The sequence below is a fragment of the Apodemus sylvaticus genome, chromosome 11, assembly GCF_947179515.1.
Source record: "Apodemus sylvaticus chromosome 11, mApoSyl1.1, whole genome shotgun sequence".
Taxonomy (NCBI): domain Eukaryota; kingdom Metazoa; phylum Chordata; class Mammalia; order Rodentia; family Muridae; genus Apodemus; species Apodemus sylvaticus.
The window spans coordinates 5,093,983-5,117,551 of NC_067482.1; the positions used below are offsets into that span (position 1 = coordinate 5,093,983).

The window sequence follows — 23,569 nt, forward strand, 5'->3', positions numbered from 1 at the left end:
AGAAGATCCTGCTATACCACTCCTGGGCATATACCCAGAGGATTCCCCACCATGTAATAAGGATACATGCTCTACTATGTTCATAGCAGCCCTATTTATAATTGCCAGATGCGGGAAAGAACCCTGGTATCCCTTAACAGAAGAGTGGATGCAAAAAATGTGGTATATCTACACAATGGAGTACTATTCAGCCATTAGAAACAATGAATTCTCGAAATTCTTAGGCAAATAGATGGAGCTAGAGAACATCATACTAAGTGAGGTAACCCAGACTCAAATGGTGAATCATGGTATGCACTCACTAATAAGTGGATATTAACCTAGAAAACTGGAATACCCAAAACATAATCCACACATCAAATGAGATACAAGAAGAAAGGAGGAGTGGCCCCTGGTTCTGAAAAGACTCAGTGAAGCAGTATTCGACAAAACCAGAACGGGGAAGTGGGAAGGGGTGGGTGGGAGGACAGGGGAAGAGAAGGGGGCTTACGGGACTTTCGGGGAGTGGGGGGCTAGAAAAGGGGAAATCATTTGAAATGTAAATAAATTATATCGAATTAAAAAAAACTAAAAAAAAAATAATGTGAACACTTCATCTAGGTGGCTGGTTTTATGTATCAACTTGACACAAGCTGGAGTTATCACAGAGAAAGGTGCCACCTTTTAAAGAAATACCTCCATGAGATGAAGCTGTAAGACATTTTCTCAATTAGTGATCAAGTGGGAAGGGCCCATTTTGGGTGGTACCATCCCAAGGCTGGTAGTATTGTGTTCTATAAGAAAGCAAGTTAACAAGGCAGTGGAAGCAAGCCCAGAAGGAACATCCCTCCATGGCCTCTGCATCACCTCCTGCATCCTGACCTGCTTTAGTTCCAGTCCTTGTAAATGAGAGGCCAAGACAGGAGGATTGGGTTTGCATGCCCTGGCTGTATATTCAACTCTTATCTCCCAGAAAACAAAAGTTGGCTGAGTGATTACACATGGACTGTTAACCTGGGTCAGATGGTGCTGTGTGTACAGCAATGGATGCATCATACACCACTTAATGTTAAAAGTTGAAGAAAATATTTCACACCTCAACCAGTTTTGACATTCTAGCATGGATTTGGGAGGGACACACAAGTCACCCCTGCCCTAAATTCCACACAGTCTTCCCCTCCTCAGCAACACACATGCATAGCTGAGGAGCTATAGACAATGGGTGACTGCCAGGGGATGGGAAGTCAGTTTTCGTCAGGAGAGTGATCCTTGGTGTGTTGACTACACATGGGAGGTTTTTACACCCATGAGTGTATTGGCAGTGCAGACTGGACTCCATGAGTTATGAAAAGGGAGAAGAAAGGGGGAGGGGCAATAGGGAGGGAGAGAGGAAGGAGAGAGAAACTGGAGAAAGTTGAAGCTAGGTGGCAACTCTGAGGGGAATCCTGTTGGAAGGCAGCAGCTAAGGCTGAGTGAGGCTGACTGTGATTAAAATCTATAAATCTTATGTATGAAATTGTCAAAGAATAAACATTTTATAAATAAATGCTTTGTAAAAGTTCCCTTTCATTGGAGTGCACTTACACACAAAGAAAGGAGAGGCCCAGCAGTGGACTGACTGCATAAGCCTGAGGTCCTGTGTTTACATCCACACTCCAGGGGAAAGCCTGATGATGGCAAGGGGGAGGCAGGAGGGTCCCTGGGGTTTGCTGACCAGCATTCTGGCTGAGTAGGAGAAGCTCAGTTCATTCCTCAGGTTCAGTGAGGGAGCAAGGGAAACACCATTGTTGACAGCACAATGTGCACAGGACTGCAGATACACACACAGACATGCACCTACATACTAAGAGTATAGAAAATTTAAGAGCTTGAGGTACGTTTATAATGTGATACATTTGTAATACTGAAACTAAGAGTTTTTATTTGTTTTGTTTTGTTTTTTGTTAACAGAACATTAACAGAACTTCAGAAGGGAGAGGACAAATACCCACCTATAATCTTAAGGTTCATAGCTTGAGGCTCAAGGATTCCAAGTTGAAGGACAGCCTCTGCTATACAGGAAGTTGTAGCCTGGGCTACAAAGTAAGACTGAGTACAGTCTACTTGGAATCTAGAATTTAAGTTTGTAAGACATACTCTTATGAATTTCTGAACTTTATTGGCATCTGTTGCAATAGCTCCTCTTTGTCTCTAATTATATTTGTGTGTGCTTTTCTTTGTTTAGGTTGCTAAGAGTTCATTGATCTGGATTATGTTTTCAAACAACTCTTCATTTTATTGTTTGACTTTGTCATTGTATATTTTTCTGTTTCCCTTTCATTAAATTCTACCCTGTTCTTAATTCTTCACTTCGGTTGCTGTTTGGCTTGGCATGTTCTTGTGTTCCCATGGTAATGAGGTATATCATTTAACATTACTTTATAAACAAAGAGAGAGGGAAAAGTAAGGGAAGACAAAAGAGACTCAAAGTGTAGACTAGATGTCATGTCTGCAACATCTAATCATGGCTCTCATGGTTATCATGCAATAAATTCCCCCCCCCCAAAAAAAGGCATTTTTCAAAATATTTGCATTTCTTCATAACTGGGAGAATTATGATCAACTCTGACATAAGATTCAGCTGTGTTTTCCCAGTTCTTGTACTTGACAGCTATGAGTGCAAAAAACCATCACATTTTATAAACTAGACATTAATACAGAAAAAATGAATGACAATCTACTGCATTCTCAGTGACATTTTCTACTGATGCCAGGGAGGAGTGGAAGGGAATAGTAGCAGGCAGGGAACCCTTAACACACACGTACACATGGGTAGAACTTCTGGAGTGTGTCTTCCACTTCCTGCACTGGCTGTAAGGAGAAAAGCTATCAAGGAGTTTACTCCATTTCTTTATTCTGTGGTAATGGACTCTGGGAGTGATGGACAAGGTCGGGACTGCAAAAGGCCTCAGAGTCAGGACCTGAAACACAGTGACCACTTCTGTTCCTTCTGAGTTCATGCTGAGGCTGTGGGAAGGGTCTGTTTCAGTGTGGCTTTCCTGGGGTTTGGCTCTCTCACAACACCTGGACTAAGCATTGCTCCAGGAAAACAGACCAGGATCTGTGAGGACAGAGTGGGGGCTAGAGAGAGAGAGAGAGAGGAGAGAGAGAGAGAAAGAGAGAGATTCAGTCAGTGCAGTGTTTGCTGAACATGCATGTTCACCTACTCATCACCAACATGCAGGCAGCCACACTGTAACTGCAATGCAGTGATGGGGCAGACTCCTGGAACTCAGTGTTCTATCATCCTGGACAACCACTGAGTACAAGCCAAGAGAGGGTCTTGGTCTCACAAATAGTTACATGTTCTTAGTTAAGGTTTTACTGCTATATAGAGCCACTATGACCTAGAACTCGTAAGAGGACAAGCTCTTAAGAGGACAATAAGAGGCTTACAGGTTCACAAGCTCAGTCCATTATCAATTAGCAGGAGCACGGCAGAGTCCAGGCAGACATGGCTCAGGAGGAGCTGAAAGTTGTAAGTCTTGATCTGAAGTCTGCTAAAAGAAATCTGGCTCTTCTGCACTGAGCAGAAATTCAAAGACCACCTGAACAATGATGCACATGCTCCAACGAGGCCACACCTCCTAATACTGCAACTCCCTCTCTCAACAATATTCAAGCCACACCATTCTTCCTAATATTTCTAAATACACAGCAATGTCCCTCAGGAGAGCCTCTTGGCAAATTCAATATCACTGAGTTAATGCTGGAGGTGACGTGACTTTTCACATCCAGAGTTTACCCTGAAATGTCCCAAGAGCCATTTCACATCACAATAACCCTGCCTTTTTATTGTAACTGTAGCCAAAGCCCCAAGCTAAGACTCCAGACCCATCACCAGAGACCCATCATCCCACTGTCCTGGCTAGTTTTATGGCAACTAGATACAATGGAGGGTCATCAGAAAAGAAGGAACCTCATTTGAGAAAATGCGTCCATAAAATAGCTGCAGGGCACTTTCTAACTAGTGGTTGATGTGGAGGTCCCAGCTCATTGTGGTGGTGCCATCCCTGAGCTGTGGTCCTGGCCTCTGTTAGAAAGCAAGCTGAGAAAACCACATGAAGTAAGCGAGCATCTAGCACCCTCCATGGCCTTCCCATCAGATGCTGCCCCAGGTACCTCCCCTGCATTAGATCTGTCCTGACTTCCTTATGTGATGAACAGAGCAATGCTTAAGTGTGATCCCAATAAACCATTTTCTTCCCTAAATTGCTTTTAGTTCATGGATTTTGTTCAATCATCAGAAACTCTTGAGACACTCTTGAGACCCACCCAGCCAACAGAGCAGCAGAGCCAACACCCACTGATCAGTGAGACCAGTTCCAAGAACACACCCTGGAATTTGGGGGAAGGGTTTTCCCTACACCTATATATTTGAAATCTCAATACACTTCCAGGCTTGATCAGAAAACTTGTCTTGGCTCCTTTTTCTCTCTCGCAAACCCATTCAATTTCATCCCCAGCTTTGCTTGCAGGTACCCTGTTTAATGTAACTGAGGGCAGTTACAGATTGGTGCCTGAATATGGGACTTGGAAACAGAGAGACCAACTCAGGGAAGGTGTCTTGGGTGGAGCTTCATAGGAAAGGAAAGGGTTATGTATCTGGCTGTCATGCCCACCCTCGCCAGCAAGGAGGACGCAACACCAGGGAGTTTCTTCCTTCTTACGGTTTATTTCGGGAACCTTGAATTAAGCTTATTTCTTCCTTTGGCGGCCCCCAACTCTCTCCCTGCCTGACCTTATATAGCCTAGTCAGCCCCATCTGCCAAGAGAGATAGCCAGCCGCTTCCTCATTGGTGAACTAAGTGAGTTCTTCATTAGCATTTAAGTGTGATAATGAATACAGCACACTGTGCATGTACTAAAGTAATTTACTGTCAGGGAGCTGCATTTGGCCAGTGCCATCTTGTAATGGGGATGAACAAAAGGTGGCTTACTACATCTGGCAAGGTAAGCAATAGAGAGCATTAAAGTTAGAGCTACAAATGTCATTTATTGAAGGCTGTTGTTGCAGGGCTGCAAAGGGGATACAGGCTAGACTGAATTAGTATAGCCCTGACACTGAGATCAACTAGGGTGAGACAGCAAATTGGGACAGTGAATCTTATTAGGCAAATTGCCTGCAGTCAAGTACTGCATCAGATGAGCTGAAGAGGGCATAAAATAAATAAAATGAGTAAAAACCTAAATACAAAACAAAAAAAAAAAGATTTGAGAAACATGAGAGAAAAAGAGAAAGACAGAAGGAATATGGATTTCAGAACACTCCTAGGGATAAGGAGAAATCTGGAGAGGTCCTGTTTCTTCTATGGACCCTACTGGAGATATACTTAGTTCTATACAAGTAAGTGCTCTTCCCTCTCTGTCTTGTTTGTCTTTGGTACACCAATTTGACCACGTGTCAGTTTGTGTCTATCTTTGTTTTGTTGTTTCAATGACTGTTGTCCTATGTTTCATGTTGAAAAGAAAAAGAAAAATCGGGAAAAACTTTTATCTGTGGTGGTCCATCTCTTAATCCAGTCTAATTTACACAATTGATTATGATTACCTAAAGCTAAATTGAGACCAGCATCACCGAGGAGAAATCTTCTGGGTAGTATTTTCTGAGATCACAAAGAAACTGTGTTCCAGAGATTGCCAAGGTTGTACCATGTGCTGCCAAGCATAAACAAACTTGCTAATGTGTAAGAGTCACCCATGTGGTACTGCTCTGTAAGGCTTGAAGGCATCATGAAGAACAACTGAGGCTTAGCACTGTGGAAGGCCATGGAAGGTCACTGGGGAAAAGGGCAGCCTCACTTGCACTTGATAGCCCAGGACTGAAGGGGTCATACAAAGGAGTTGAGGCTTGCCACCATGAAGAGAGGCTATAGGTGAAGCCAAGTTATAGCAGAAGATCCCAGTGTACCATGAAGATGATTAGGAAGATCAGAAGCAGCAGTGGGTCAACCTGAGTTTAGAGGGCTACAGAGGGCACCTATGGTGATGGGATGCCAGCCCCCTGGAGGAACCTAGAAAATCATCTCTAGGTCTCAGATACTGGAACATGAAGTTGAGAACTTGAAGGTGTCTTGGAGGCCCAAAGTTGTTAAAAATGTCATAGCAATGGGATGCCAGCCAAGGAAATCTGCTAACAGGGAGTAGGACCAGCCCAGGAGAAAGAAGTTTCTTATAGTCAACAGAGAAAAAAATAGTGTTAGAAATATGAATATAGCTTTGACATCAGATATGGAGATGCAGAGTATATACTTTGTCCAACTCATTTCCTGTCTTGCTTTGGAAATTACAGTTAAGTGATTGGATAACTCTCAGAAGAGTCCTTGAAATATAAACATTGTTGATATTACCTTGTCGATACAATATAGTTAAGATCTGGGGGCTTTGGAAGTTGGACTAAATGTATATTTTTATTATGTTATGTGTAGGTATGGCCCACATGGACTCATATGTTTGAAAAAGCCTATGGGAGTCAGGAAATAGAATGTGATGGTTGTGTATGCTTGGTCCAGTGATTGGCACTATTAGGAGGTATGGGCTTGTTGGAGTAGGTCACTGTGGGTTGGGGTATTAATACCTTCATCCTAGCTGCCTAGAATTCAGTATTCTGCTACCAGCCTTCAGATGAAGAAATGACTCTCAACCCCTCTTCTATCATGCCTGCTTGGATGCTGCCACATTCCTGCCTTGAACCTATTGGACTGAACCTCTGCCCTGTAAGCCACCACTATTAAATGTTGGCCTTATGAGATTAGCCTTGGCCTCTCTTCATAGCAGTAAAATCCTAGTAAGACAAATATATAATGTATTTTAGCCATTCCCTCTCCATCTTATATCTCATCTCCCTTACAATCTCTACAAATACTTTTTTAAAAGTCTGGTTCTCACATTCACATTTTTGGGGGCTTATGTTGTGACCCAGAGTAGTTAAACAAGGCTGTCTGTGAGATCCTGGGTTTCAAGCTTTCCACTGGAGCAAAATCAACGTTGGCCTCTCTTCCGTGCTCTGCTAGTAGCCAAAAGTTCAATAGAATGGGGGATGAGCTCACTGAGTTCCCCTCTGTTCCTTCCTGAGCTGATGAGGAGTCCACTCTTGTGCTGTAGCTGTAGAGTTGGGAGACAGAGCATGATGGCTTTGGCTGTGCATGAGTACAATATTGCGTTTCCATTGCTTCTTCTCAGCTGATGTGTCTTGCACTATTTCTTCCCACAGCCCACAATGCTCGGGCTGTATAGGGGATTCCAAAAGTTTCCTCTCTGGACTTAAGAACGCGGGTGTTCCTTAGCCTTATATTGTGAGCTTACTCTGTATTCATGGCCTTCCACAGCATAGGGAACCTCTCTGGCTAATGCTGGCTGAACAATTTGTTCAAGACAATAACTACAAACATTGAGAGGATAGTTTAGAATTATAATTTTTTAAACAACTTTCAAAAATTCCTCCCCAGGAACTAAGAACCTCTTATATCTTAAGATATAATAACTGCACATACATAATCCTTAAGAGGATAATCCTTAGATAAGCTAAAGAAAGGTGACTTTCGCAGAAGCCTCACAATGAGAGTCCAATGACCTGGAAGGTCAAGAACTTTTTGCCAGGGATGGAGAGATGGCTTGGCACTTAAGAGCACTGACTACTCTTCCAAAGTTACTGAGTTAAAATCCCCACAACCACATAGAGGCTCACAACTAAATGTAAAGGTACCAATGGCCTCTTTTGGTGCATCTGAAAACAACTACAGTGCATTTATACATAACAAATAATTCTAGAATAATAATTAAAGAAAAAAAACAGTACATCACTGTTTCAATAGACACAAAACTTATGCCACAGTTTTTTTGTTTATGTACTGTTTCTTCCCATTTAAAACTCATAATTTCAACACATCATTAAAATTTTATTTTTATTTAATTGACAGTGCTCATAATGTGCTTTCAATATTTTATATGTTCTACCAGTCAACTGAAAATATTTGAGTCTGGCACCTTAGCTAATATCAACAGCGTTCCAGAGTTCTGAAGCCAGCATATCCACTTAAAAGCATACAGGATGAAGGCCTAATCAACTTGGAGAGTTTACAGAGTCACACTATGATCCAACTCTGTAAACCTCATGGGATCATGCCTTTTTAAATCTATAATGCTGCTCTCTTTAAAAGGTAAAAGCCTAAATCAAAGATTGGTATTTCTAAAGTAGAAATCCCAACTTCCAAATGACACACTCCAAGGACATAAAAGTTTTGACAGTGTTTGCTGATGCAAAATGAGACAAATGATGCACAAGAACAGAAGAAACAGGCAATTCTAGACCTGGGAACAAGAGATTAAGAGTTTCAAGAAGCTGGGTGGTGGTGGTGCATGCCTGTAATCCCAGAACTCTGGAAGGCAGAGGCAGGTGGATTTCTAAGTCCAAGGACTGCCTGGTCTACAGAGTGAGTTCCAGGACAGCCAGGGCTACACAGAGAAACCCTGTCTTGAAAACAAAACCAAAAATCAAGAAAAACAAAAAACAAAAAACGAGTTTCAAGAAGGAGTCAGTGCATTCCTGTCTTTATCCTGTACTAAGACTGAAGAGATAGCCACAGTGGCTTAGCTACAGGACATCCCCAGCAGCACTGGTGACACACTGAGCCTGTGGTAGCAGTGGACTTGACACATGCTAAGACAGGAGCTGCTGCTAGAATTCTGCCTGAGCTATAATTAATTGCTGCCCTTGTCGCTTCATCCCTGTGACTCTCCATTCCTTTGTATCTCTTAAGATTTTGTAGTTCTTAAATCCATTGAAAGAGAAGATTTCTTGTTCTTGACGGGACAATCTGTGAGGAAGTCTGTGGATGGCCTCCTCTGCTTTCCCTTTACCATCCATGTCCTCCTGACCAGAAACTGGTAAGGAAGTCGTCTAAGAGAGTATGTCACACCAAGAGAGAGAAGTACTCTCTCTCCATGCAGGTTTTCTTAGCAGCAATTCAAAGTAAAAACTTATGTTATTATTATTATTCATTTATATTTTTCTGAATATCCATAAATTATTTAACATATCAGCATATTTTCTTCTAAGATATATACCAAAATCATAACAATGAAAACAGTAGTAGAAAGTGAAATTATTGTAAGATTAAATCAATACACATTAATTTTATTAAAAACTGTGTTTTAATTAAAAAGCATTAGACGAAAGGGAGATTTATTAAACATGATGGAAAATGTGTTTCTTTCCTGGAAGGGCATATATCCTGATAGGACATTTTATACACACACACACACACACACACACACACACACACACACACATACACCACGCCAAAAAAATACTTCTCATGGGCACTGTCTGCCTTCAATCAAATAGTGATTTAATTATGTTCCAGTATAATTGGGAAGAATCAATAGAAGAGTTAAAATGTAAAACATTTATTTCCATAGTAAAGAAATCTGATACATGGGCTGTTTTAATTTCCAATGAATGGCAAAACATACTACAATTGTAAAAGAGATCATTTTATTTTCCTGAAGATACATGGAGACACTAATTTAACAGGAAAAAAAAAAAGGAATACTCCCAATGGGAAAGTTAAACCTAATAAAAATAATTTGAAAATGAGCTAATGAGGTTCACCAACAAAAACAATTAAGACATCTTTTAACAAAAAATATTGAGAGAAATTGATATTAACATAATAAAAGTACTCCAAGAAGAAATCTACGTGCAAATGACTTATGTCAAACTTGATACCAAAGGCATGTTAGTAACAGTGTATTTAAGCAGTGTTTCCTGAACTACAAGAGATAAACAGTTTCATCATTCATGAATGACAGATAATTTTTCCATCTAAATTATCAAAACAAACCTAGAAAGAGTTCTAAGTCTGAAAAAATTTATTAGGACTCATTTACCTAGTCTTTATCACAAAATAAACAACTCTGGAGGTCCCAGAGCAAACTTGGAATGTAGTCAATTTTGGGCCATGTGTCCAAAAATCTCAATATTCTACATCATTTTAAGGGAATTCATCTTTGATCCAATGCATTTTCTATTTTTCTGGAGTTGTGGTACACAGATTAACAGCAATTACTGCTTCTCCAGAGAACACTGGCTCAGTTGCAGTACTTACTCAAAGCTCATAGGGTGGCTCATGTCATTCTGCAACACTAGTTCAAGTTGATCTGCAACCTCCTGTGTTCACAGATCTACAAGTAAGCAAAATTCCCATAGATACAAAATACACATAAATAAATGATTTAAGATGAAAGAATTGAGAGTAGTATATAAGTAGGTAATATCATTGATTAGTTAGGTTCATACTATATACGCAAGGGCTCTGATGATTTCACAAACAAGTCACAAAAAGCAGAGAAATCATTTAAGCAATTACAGAGAAAACAAGCATAGGGCTGGTTAACAAACATATAACAAAATAATACTCAGACACTCGTCTATTTGTATGTTGTGAAGTGTCAAAAAAAGTAAGGACAGATGCCTAACTTATTTAACATATAAAAGGCAGGAGCTGGCTGCTAACACCTACAATAAATTCCTGACTCTTCTCAGCACTTGTCATGCTCACCACTTCCCTAAATTTTTCTTTCGCAGTGAGTCTCTCTGGCTTCTGGATCTTGGTACACTCTATACAGGCAGAAACAAAGGGACAACTGAGACAGTTAACTTGTCTCCCTGTGTTGGAAACCTCTTTCACAAAAGCTTCTTCCAGTCCATCATTTTAATAGAGTTCTCCTCTACTTGTTCTGACTGCTAGTGTCTCCTCCTCTAGTGTTAAGTGTCAATTCAGAACTTCCTATTTTCCTAACTAGTATAAGAAAAGCAATACATGTGTACCAGGACCACTTGTAGTCCATCCCATATAACATGAATACAGATGATTATCCTCTGTGACTTGTGACACTTCTCTCTGACAAGTTTCTTATTCTTCTGGGGAGCTGCCCTAAATATAGATTCTAGACATCATGGCACTTATATTTCTGAAAACTTTCTCTCAGATAATTCATGGGCTTTTGACTTGCTTATTTTTAGGTGCTGCAGGTCTAGTTTATTCTTCTGCCCCCTTGGAAAAGTGAACATTCCCTTGCAACATTCTCAGAGCTACCTGATCTATCTTCATTAGCACCTGGGACTAAGTATTATAGCCTTGTGCTCCTCATCTCTTGTTACAAGAGATGCTTTTCGGATAAGGGAATTATCACTGCATGGGAGGTCTTTTGTTCTTCTATTCTGTTCATTCTAAGATCCATTCACAAGTCTCGAAGATTCCTTAAATCATCCTCAACTTTTACTTTTACCCTTACCTCATGTACTTCTCTCTGGTGTATTCCTTGTCTCTTCCTTCATTCCCTTGTGGACTTGGTATGACTATCTCAGCCTCCTTGGGTTCAGAAGATCCTAAAACCTCACTTTATGTATTATTCCTACAAATCACTTGGCTGACTCACAGATCAATTAAAGGCTAAAGACACATACACTGTAGATTTTCAAATTATCTCATACTGAAGCTAATCCTGTAACTGGACAAATAAATGATCCTCAAATATCTTATATCTAAATTTTATCTGCTCCAAATTTTAAAGCCTTTCATCTGTAAGGTTTGCTTATTTCCATTTTTGTATTATTATTTATTCCTATCTACTACATTCTAATCCAACCGGAGCTATCACTCATTCTAGCACTCCCAATTCCTCCCCACCTCACCTCTTCCCAAGCATGACTGTCTTATGTCTGCGCCAAGAAAAAGTAGGCCTACCAGACACATTAATGAAACACAAGGTTACATAAAACTAGAACAGGCTCAAACCCTTGTTTCAAGACTTAGAGAGGTCAACCAATAGGAGGGCATCAGCCCTTCACACCAACTCTCAGTATTCTTCAACACGCCCCACAATAAACCATCAGCCAGGAACCATAGATTATTTGCAGTGTACCTAGAGTAGGCCTATACAGGCTCCAAGAGTGTACTTTAATATCTGGGAAAATCCAGGAATCCTCCTCAGATAATTATGCTGCCTGTGGTCCCCTTGTGTCTTTGACACCTATGGTTTCCAGAATTCTTTCTGTCCCTCTTCTCTGGGGTTCTCCAAGGTCATAGGTAAAGAAAAAAATAGAGACTGGAAACTTGGCTTCTCTATACCTTGTGTTTAGGTGTGGGTCATTCATATTATTCTCATACCCTGCTGAAGGCAGACTTTAATGACAGTTGGAATAGTCACCAAACTATGAACAGAACATCATTATGGTTTTTCTTGTTGTTGTTGTTCGGAAAGGGGGCAGTTATGTTTGGTTCTAAGGTATGATTCTCGGTTATCTTGCTTCTATTTTCTGATCACCCCGTCAGTATCAGTTACAACCTCCTTCTTTTATGTCCCTGCAATGAAACCAGTCAATATTTGGCTGCCACCACAATATTGGTAATATTGACCAAGCACATCTTGCAAACAGGAAACATTATAGGCTTAAGGTTTTATTCCTGGGTTGGTTTCCCTTCCCTACACTTCTCCTTGATTTTCCAAAGCTACCATGGCTCCAAGATCCAGTCCTTTCCTAACACCTTCAAAAAATAGCAGGCCTCTTTTATATATCAAATGAACAAGGCATGAGGTGACAATAAAAACAGGAAGAAAACCCCATGTTAAACCTAGGCAACGTACTTTAGTAGGAGGAAAGAATGGGAAGATTAGCCAAAGGAAACACAGACATGTGCACACACACTCACACCAGATCCTACAGTTTGATTCCTTTCATGCATTAGTTGGTGCCTCTAATATGTGAAGGTTTAATCAAGTTCACTACATTCATAAGCGTTCACTCAAATTTATCCCTTTGGATACCACTGCACATCTCAAAGATTTACCATATTAGTTATATTCATAGCATTTTCTCGAGTATGTGATTTGTATGCCTTTGAAGATGACAGTAGTATGCAAAGTCTGCCCAGCATTGGTGATCTTGCTAAAGGTTTCTCAGCGGTATGTGTTCTTTTATAGCACTGAAGATTATTACTATGTGTAAATGCATCACTGTACTGGATTCCCTCCAGTATGTGTTCAATCATGTCTCTGAAATGTACCATTTGATGCAAAGACTTTATCACAGTGGTTACATGCCTAAGGTTTCTCTCCAGTATGTGTCCTTTTATGTTTTTTAAGATGGGTGTTCTGTACAAAGCATTTACCACATTGGCTACATTCATAGGGTCTCTCTCCTGTATGTGTTTTTTTATGGTTTTGAAGCTGGCTGTTCCGTACAAAGCCTTTACCACATTGGTTACATTCATAGGGTCTCTCTCCAGTATGTGTTCTTTTATGGTTTTGAAGCTGGCTATTCTCTGCAAAGCCTTTACCACATTGGTTACATTCATAGGGTCTCTCTCCGGTATGCGTTCTTTTATGTTTTTGAAGATGGATGTTCTGTACAAAGCCTTTACCACATTGGTTACATTCATAGGGTTTTTCACCAGTATGTGTTCTTCTATGTCTATAAAGCTTGCTGGGACATGCAAAGGCTTTACCACACTGATTACATTCATAGGGTTTCTTTCCACTATGTGTCCTTTTATGGTTTTGAAGATTGCTGTGATGAGCAAAGCTGTTACCACATTGGTTACATTCATAGGGTTTTTCTCCATTATGTGTCTTTTTATGGTTTTGAAGATACCTGTTCTGTATAAAGCCTTTACCACATTGGTTACATTCATAGGGTTTCTCACCAGTATGCGTTCTTCTATGTCTATAAAGATTGCTGGGACATGCAAAGGCTTTACCACACTGATTACATTCATAGGGTTTCTCTCCACTATGTGTCCTTTTATGGTTTTGAAGATAGCTGTGACGAGCAAAGCTGTTACCACATTGGTTACATTCATAGGGTTTCTCTCCAGTATGTGTCTTTTTATGGTTTTGAAGTTGGCTGTTCCATACAAAGCCTTTACCACATTGGTTACATTCATAGGGTTTCTCTCCAGTATGTGTCTTTTTATGGGTTTGAAGATGGCTGTTCCTTACAAAGCCTTTACCACATTGGTTACATTCATAGGGTTTCTCTCCAGTATGTGTCTTTTTATGGGTTTGAAGATGGCTGTTCCTTACAAAGCCTTTACCACATTGGTTACATTCATAGGGTTTCTCTCCAATATGTGTCTTTTTATGGCTTAGAAGATGACCTTGAAGAGCAAAGGCTTTACCACATTGGTTACATTCATAGAGTTTCTCCACAGTATGTATCCATTTATGTCTTTGAAGATAGCAGTTATAATCAAAGGCTTTGCCACATTGGTTACATTCATAGGGTTTCTCTACAGTATGTGTCCTTTTATGGTTTTGAAGATATAGGTGACATGCAAAGGCTTTACCACATTGGTTACATTCATAGCGTTTCTCTCCAGTATGTGTACTTTTATGTCTATGAAGTTTACTGTGAGATGCAAAGGCTTTACCACATTGGTTACATTTATAGGGTTTCTTTACAGTATGTGCCCTTTTATGGTTTTGAAAATCGATGTGATTTGCAAAGCCTTTACCACATTGGTTACATTCATAGGGTTTTTCTCCAGTATGTGTCGATTTATGTCTTTGAAGATGGCTGTTACATGTAAAGGCTTTGCCACATTGGTTACATTCATGGCGTTTCTCTCCAGTATGTGTTCTTTTATGTCTTTGAAGATGGCTATTATGGACAAAGGCTTTACCACAGTGATCATATTCACAGGGCTTCTCTACAGGATGTGTTCTTTTATGACTCCAATATACAAAGGCTCCAGTAAGAATTCTTTTATGTATCTGAGGATGATTGTGACTTGAAAACACTTCATTATGTTGCACAAATTCATGGTTTTTCTCTCCAGTGTAAATACTTTCTTCCCATTGAAGAGGCCTGTGACATGCAAAAATCTTTATTATTTTGTATATAATAGGATATTTTCTCTACTGTACAAATTCTTTCATGCCTGTGGATGCAATTTGCATTTTTGAACGGCTTAACCCCTGCATTATACTAATGAGTCTTTATATGTGCTTGAATTACATTTATACTGTTTTATGAATGTAACAAGAAATCAGATATATTAAGGTTTCATCACTTTGTTTATATCCATGGTGCTCTCCTTCATTAGCGGTTCAATTACATTTTTAGAGAAACCTTCAGTTGTAAAAACATTTACTTCACAGGATACACTCATTGCACTCTTTTCATATATGGGTTTTTTTTCACTTATTTAATAAATCTTGAAATAACTCAGTTTTACTACAACACTTGCCTATACTGTAAGCCATATAACATTTGCAAAAGGAACAAAAACAAAGAGAAATTTTGAAATTACTTATATTAACAAGAACTTTATGCAGTGTGAGTAGGTTGATTTATTCCCAAAGAAGTTGGAAAATGAATTAACTGTAAAATTATAACAAAGTGGGAATAACATAGCAACATATCTTCTAAATTTCCTGAGAGAGAGTAAAGTACAGTATTCTGACAGTATCTTTAGTAATTGAAGCCTAAAACCACTATATACGGTATAAAGATAAAAATATAGATATAGATAGATATATAGATAGAAACAAAAACCTGACTGTATAACTATGAAAGGTAAAATAGCAAAGGAAATGTATCCAAATTGCATTCAAACATTTTGAATTTTTGTTTTCCAGATGCATGTGTGATATTTTCATAAAGATTCCATTCAAGTTTCCCAAACATTATGAACATCCACTATGACTAAACTTAACAACCTTACTACAAGTACACAAGTAACATCTGATTTATTGTGAACTATTTACTTATTAGTAGGTTTTGCATGCATATGCATTATATGTTCAAAGTGTATACTTTTTGTAATATCTCAAAGGTATAAGACAGAGGGCAGATCTGAATTTTAGTGCCAATAGACCTGTGCTTGAAACAGTACTACTAGTTATGGAATTGTTTCTATGTATTCTATATTAAAGAATGCCCTGAAAACAGAAATTGAGTATCTGAAACAGAGGTGTAGGCATTGGTGAGAATTTAATACTCAATATCCTTAAAGCTCTACTTAATTACACTGTTGCTTTTAACCAAATCTTCAAGAACACATGAAGATTTCTTCAGAAGAATATCTGGATCAGCATGTAAATAAAAATTACCTTCCATGTCTTCTAGAATTTTGAGAATGTTCTTCATTATTATGGTCTTCCCAATAGTAGCCTAAAACACAGTACCAGAAACTATATATCATTGGAGTTTAGCCAAAATTTAAGGTATTATCTTCAGTGAACCTTAGAACAATGTCTGATTCATTTACCTCATTCTTCTTCTTTCTCAATAGAAATTATAGAAGAACATTAACAACAAAAAAGGAAGCAAGAAGGAAAAGACAAGCAAACAAACATACAAATCAAAAAAGTAGTTACCCTCTTATCGTAAAAAGGAAAACAATATTAGGGGTTTTACCAATAGCAATGAGGTTGCTGTAGGTCTCTTGCATCACATCTTCATAGAGACTCTTCTGGGAGGGATCCAGCAAAGCCCATTCTTCCCGAGAAAAGTTCACATGCACATCCTCATAGGTCACTGCATTCTAAATAATCCCATACAAGTGTGTAAAAGAAAGCATACGGATCACATATTGAACATATAGTTCATTGACAGTGAATTATTCCCACTTTTCCTCCCCATATCCAACAGAGGGCTAATATCCAAAATATACAAAGAAATCAAGAAACTTATCATCAAAAAACTAAAAAACCCAATTAAAAAATGGGGTACAGAACTAAACTGATTTCAAAACTGAGGACTCTTGAATGGCTGAGAAGCACCTAAAGCAATGTTCAAAGTCCTTAGTGATCTGAGAACTGCAAGTCAAAATGACCCTGAGATTCCACCTTACACCAAGTAGAATGGTTATGAGCAAATCCTCGGGTGACAACCCATGTTGGAGAGGATGGGGAGAATGAGGACCACTCCTCCATTACTGGGGAGATTGCAAACTCACAGACCCACTCTGGAAATCAATTTGGAGGATCCACAGAAAATTAGAAATAGATCTACCTGAATACCCTCCTATACCACTCTTGGGTATATACCCAAAAGATGCCCCCAACGTGGCACAGGAGCATGTGTTCCACTATGTTCACAGTGGCCTTATTTGTGGTAGCCTGAAGCTGGAAACAACCAAGATGTCCCATGACAGAAGAATGGATACAGCAAAGGTGGTTCATTTACACAATGGAATATTACTAGATTATTAGGAACAAAGACATCCTGAGTTTTGCAAAAAAAATGGATGGAACTAGAAAATATCCTAAGTGAGGTAACTAAGAAGAAAAAAGGACATTCAAGGTATGTATTAACTAATAAGTAGTTGCTGGCCAAAAAGAAAAAAAAAAGGACAGAGTACCCCAGATACAGTCCATAGAACTCAAAAACGAAAACAAGTTCCAGTGCCCAAGTGAGCACACCTCAGATCCACTCAGGAGGGAGAACAAAACAGGCACAAGAAGGGAGATAGAGAGGTTGCTGGGAAAGAAAGTGGATGGGGAAAGAAATGGGAATGGAGTGTGAGGGGGAGAGGGAAACCTGATCTGGTGTTGAGTGAGTGAAAAGGACAGAAGCACTGACGGCCAGATGCAAGAATGTAAAGAGGCAACCTCGGGAGGTAGGAGGTTGGGGGGAACCTCCAGAATGCCTCCAGGTTAGGACCTTAAACCTAAACCTAACCCTAACCCAAAGACCTGGGACATGAGAGACTCTCAGGACTCAAAGGGAGGGACCTTGGATGAAATACCTAACAGTAGGGAGAGAATAATTATAGAGACCACCTCCAACAGGAAGACAGGGCATAAACGAGGGAGAGGGGGCCATCCCGCAGTCAGAACTCTGACCCATAATTTTTCCTGTCTGAAATAATTACAGGAAGGGAAATGGAGAAGAACCTGGGGCAAAGAAGGTTCAGTGACACCCAAAGTGGGATACAGCTTAATGGGAGGTCCCAAGCATGATCATACTCTGGAAGACCCAACAAGCAGCTGAAAGAGCCAGATGAAGATATTTGCACCCAACCAATGGACAGGAGCAGCTGAGCCCTGTTGTTGAATTAGGGAAGGATTAAAGAAGCTGAGGAGAAGAGCAATCTTGTAGGAGGACCAAGAGTCTCAATTAATAGGGAACCCCAAGATCCCTAAAACACAGGAACACCAAACAGGCAGCATATACCAGCTGATTTGAGGCAGCCAACACACATAGAAGACCTCCTGGTCTGTGTCCATTGTTCATTCAGTGATGATGCACTTAACCCTCAAGAGACTGGAAGTCCCAGAGAGATTAGAGTTCACATTGGGTGGGGGCGGGGGTGGGGACATCCATGTGGAGTCTGGGGAGTGGGGAGGAGTATGGGATGTGGAACAGTAGGAGGGTGGAGGTGGGGATAAAATATGGAGTGGTAAAAATTAATTAATACAAAAGAAAAATATAAGAGACAAAAGCAAACAGATTAATAAGACAAAGCACAAATTGTAGATATAGTATGAATAATTACTAACTACAAAAAGCAATGAACAAATGGTAAGATGGCCATTTTTCCTATGGGAATCCTATCTAGACATGAGCACCTTTTTAAATCTTCAATTTCTTTCTTCTGGATTTGAAGTTCTTTTCATACAAATCCCAAACTTGCTTGGTTAGAGTCATACCAAGATATATTATATAGTGTGGCTATAGAAAAGGGTGTTGTTTCCCTTATTATATTCTCAGCCCAATTATCATTTGTATGAAGGAGGACTACTGATTTCTTTGAGTCATATTTTTATTCAGCCACTTGTCTGAAGGTTTATATTAATTACAGGAATTCTCTGGTAGAAATTTGGAGTTACTTCTTTTATAGTCTCTTATCATCAAAAATAGTGATACTTTGACATCCTCCTTTCCAATTTGTATCCTCTTCATCTCCTTTAGTTGTTTTACTATTCTGGCTAGAATTTAAATGTCTATATTGAATACACAGGGAGAGGTGGGAAGCATTGTCTTGTCCCTGATTTTAGGAGAATTGCTTTAACGTTCATTTAGCTTGATGAGGAATATTGGCTTGCTTTATATTGCACTGATTTTGTTTAGGTTTTTGTCCTTTATCTCTGATTTCTCTAATACCTTTAACATGAAGGCATGTTGGATTATATCAAATGTTCTTACTGTATATACGATAAACAAAACAATTCTGAGATTCCATTTTATACCAGCCAGAATGGGTAAGTTCATAAGCTAAAGAAATAGCACATGGTAGCAAGGAAGTGGAGAAACTGGACCAACTCTGTTGTATTCTGTAGCTGCCTGCAGCTCCTGTGAACTGGGTTTCTGGAAGAGTAGCTGAGGGATGGATGGGGAAGGGGCAAAAAGGAGGCCAGGAAGATAGTTTACTGATCAAGGCCGAAACTTTAATGGCAGCCAGACCATTTAACAGTTAGGGAAAGCCCCTTCCTCAGACTCCAGGCTGAGTTCCAGGGAAGTCCTCAGGCGTCCTTGGCTTCACTGTTCAGGCAGCTGGGTGGGTCACCTGCTTAAATCAGGATTTCATAGACCTGGAGGAACAATGAACTTTACCTTCACTCTGAGCTCTCACTCTACCCTAGGTGAAGCAGGATCCTGACTAGCAGGGGAATCCCTACTCAACAAAGGCTGGGAGAAGTTCACCTTGACCAATGTCAAGTACACTCAGAGCACTCCACCCTAGGATAAAAATTCCTGCAGTAACCTACTTCCCTATCATGCTCTAATGTCAGATTTCTGCCCAAAACCCTTGTCCTTGGCCAATGTCAAGTTCCTACCATGTGGCATTACACCCCAATATGGCTCTGTACACAAGTCTTCATTGTTGGTTGGAATGCAAACTTAGAAAACCACTGTGAAAATCAATTTGTCACCTTCGTAGAAAACCGAGAAGAGTACTACCAAGACTCAGCAATACCACTTTTTGGTATATATGCAAAAGATGCTCCAACATCCCTTGGAGAACTATGTTCATAGCAACTTTAACCGTAAAAGCTAGGAACTGGAAACAACCAATATGTTCCTTGAGTGAATAATGAATAAAGGAAATGTGGTACATCTACAAAATGGAATACTATTTAGCTATGGAAAACAAAGATATCATGAGTTTTGCAGGCAAATGTATGAAATTTGAGAATATCCCTAGGGAGATAACCCAGTCTCAAATTGCTGTGCAAGTGTGTACATACACATTTATAAGTAAATATTAGCCGAAAATCATTACCATATACTCCACAGCTCCAAAAAGTTATTAACCAGAAAGAACACCCAAGTGAGGATGTTTGAATCTCACTTAGAAGGGGGAATATAGTAGTCATAACAGCCAGATGGAGGGAAGGACATTGGATAGACAGAGGATGAAAAGGGAACTGTCTGTACAGGATCAGGTTTGGGGAAGGACAGCAGAGAATGGCCAGATGGCCATGACTATGAACAGAAATCTGTAACTGATAGGGCTGAGGAAGTTGGGGGTGGTTATTTCCAAGAAGAGAAAAAAACAGGGTGTTAGAGAAGCTCTCAAGATTCAATGGGGATGACCTTAGATGTGACTCACTACAATGGGGATACTGATACTCAGAGGACACCTGCTGCTGCCAGGCAGGAATCCCAGTGGAGCAGTAGAAACACCAACCAACCCACAAAAATTTCAACCCAAACATTTACCCTCTCTACAACAAATGTATGCGGAGGAATAGAGGAGAGCCTGAGGGAATAGCTTAACAATTACTGGCCCAAATTGAAACCTACCCCACGGCCAACCACCAGTTCCTAAGACTGTTAATAGTGCTCTGTTATGCATACGCACAGAAGCATGCTGTCCTCTGAGAGGCTCCACTTAGGGGTAACTCATACAGATACCCACAACCGAACAGTGGATGGAATTTGGGGATTCTGTTGGAAGAATAGGAGCCAGTATTGTGGTCCTACCAGGGGATAGGAACTCTACGGGAAGACCAACAAAAGTAACTAACTTGGACTCTTACATTTATAAGGGTCTGATCCCCCAACTAAAAAACATTGACATCTCGATTCGAACACTGTCTTGCTGTTCCTGTCTTGCGTCTCTTGTCTCTAGCCTTTTTCTAGGTGTTCCGGGGACCCTGTTGACTGTCCTGCGGGTCGGGACATCTATATTCATAAACCAGAAACCTGAAGCTGTCCAGTTTTAATTGTAGTACTCTAAAAGAATTACACATTCCCTCTATTTCTAAATTCAACCACAGAAAACCTGAGGTGACAAGATTTTAGTTATAACATTGATATTTAACTAAAAGTGAATTCATGTTTACAGAATTAAAAATATTAGTAATAGGAATGTTGATCATAAATAAATGACATAAGGCTGAAGAGCTGGCACAGCACAGTAGAGCACTTTATGTTCTGGCCAATAAGTGTCCCGAAATGCCAGTACATACATGTTGGCTCATAAATGTCCATTACTCTAAGTTCAAAAGTTCAAAGGCCATTTTCTCACTTCTGGGAGGACCAGGCACACATGAGATTCATATTCATGCATACAGGCAAATTACTCACATTTATTCCAACATGAATTCTAAACCAACACAACAGATAGGAAGAATGCCATGCACCTATAATCTAATGACTCAGAAGGCTTTGGCAGTAACAATGCCATCAATACATGACACTCTCTGACATATTTAAAATTTGAAGATATGGGGGAATCTCAGTATAACAGCATATGCTTGACATATACAAAAACTTATAGGCCATCAGTACATAATATAAAATCAACAACAGCAACAACAACCAAAAAGTAAAATGTCAGGGAAGCTGGTTTACACGTAATATTACATCTTTGGAGCCAGACTCAGATGGATCTCTAATTTGGAGACTTGTTGATATCCACCCTTTTTGTAGGACAGTCGAAACCAGTTTTAAAGCAAACACAAAAAGGCAAAAACTAAAAACAGAAAATAAAATTAACTAGCAAAAATTTAGCCATAATTTTATTGTACTCTGTGCTAAGGTTGCCATTGTGTTATTCAAACACTGATTTCTGTGCTTCCATTTCAGGTTGTAATCATTAAGTATCTCCTGCCTCAATGGTTCATAAGCATTGCTCCCCATTTATTCTCTAACTTGTCAATTAAAGCTAATATGCCACTGACTGAATAGTTGAGAGGATAAGGCAGAACTCCCTACCAGAATAGGGATGGGGAAAGATAATTAGAGTGGGGATTCAGTATAAAGAGTGTTCATGAGCCCTAGAAAACAGCTCTAGCCTAGAGACTTAGATCAGTACTAAAATACAAGCATCAGTAGGATTTTCACAAGGAAGTAGCCAAATTAGCTACTACAGATTAATAGAGAATGGAAATAAAGGAATACTGCTCAGTTGTTGTGGACTTATGCCTTGATAAATAAAAATAATATTCCATCCCAGCAATCTGGGAGGCAGAGGCAGGCAGCTTTCTCAGTTCGAGGCCACCCTGGTCTACCGAGTGAGTTCCAGGACAGCTAGGGCTATAGTCTCGGGACAAAAACAAATCCAAAAAACAACAACAACAAAAATCCAGTTTCATTTATTTAGGAGATAGCTGTATTGAGGAAAAAATACAGCATTACTAAAAAGTCAATAACATTTGGCATACCAATCAGTAGCAAGAACCTCCTTTGAATACCAACTTAGAAACAAGCAATTAATGAGTAAGTTTCTCAGGCAGGAGCTCCTAGCTCCTTAAATAGACAGACATTTACAGGTTCAGCTAATCAAAAACCAGTTGCATTAAAAAAAAAAAAAAAAAAAAAACCAGAAAGAAAGAAAAGTAATGAAGAGAAAAACAGAGGAAATACAGGGTCAGTTCTTTTAAGATATCCTTGCTGCATCAAAAAGTGGCCCGTCAACACAAGCCAGATTCCCAGACTGGACACAGTTTCCTAGCTAGGCATGGGGATAAATTCTTTGGAGAAGGTTCTCAGGCTGGCCTAACTCACACTGGACAGAAAAATCAAATATCTGTGACACCAACAACTTCTGAGAGAACAGCAGGGTCAGAATCTCTTGTAGCATCTAAGGGTTATACATCAAGGTGAAATGCAAAACAATATTTCATTGAAGCGAACATTAATAAACAAGTTGATATGGCTATTTTCCTACCCAGAAAAATGGACATGAAGTAAAAATTAATTAAAAGCAATGCAGGACATCACATGATCATCAGGAAACAAAAAATCCAAAAGAAACGTGTTTCAATACAACACAACAACTTATGAATGATTCTCCAAAACTGATCAAATAATTGAACACAACAGGCTCAACAGATACAGGAAAATCTAAATAAACACCTTGCATATCAGGGTGCTTGTTTCTAAGTTTCTAAGTTGTTTCAGCCTATCTTTATAAAACCAGCACATCAACAAAAGAAACAACCAGTTTCCATCTGAGCCCAGAGTGGATCCTGTGCTAGAGTGCTATAGAGCCAAATACCACCAGGAGAGAGCTGGTCTCCCAGAAGTGAAAACACACCTCTGAGCACAGGTAAGACCACCACTTGTCTTCAAATTCCTGGCCCATGA

General features: G+C 39.7%; 1 protein-coding gene across 1 annotated transcript in view; it reads right to left on the bottom strand.

Annotated features, from left to right (window-relative positions):
• Positions 1-23,569, bottom strand: part of LOC127696117 (zinc finger protein 431-like) — a 156,572-nt gene that overhangs the window by 28,607 nt on the left and 104,396 nt on the right. Inside the window, exons 2-4 of the mRNA XM_052198630.1 lie at positions 16,445-16,571; positions 16,138-16,198; positions 13,146-14,890 (exon numbers count right to left, since the gene is read on the bottom strand). Coding sequence (XP_052054590.1) covers positions 13,146-14,890; positions 16,138-16,198; positions 16,445-16,571 — 1,933 coding nt within the window. The remainder of the gene's footprint in view (positions 1-13,145; positions 14,891-16,137; positions 16,199-16,444; positions 16,572-23,569) is intronic.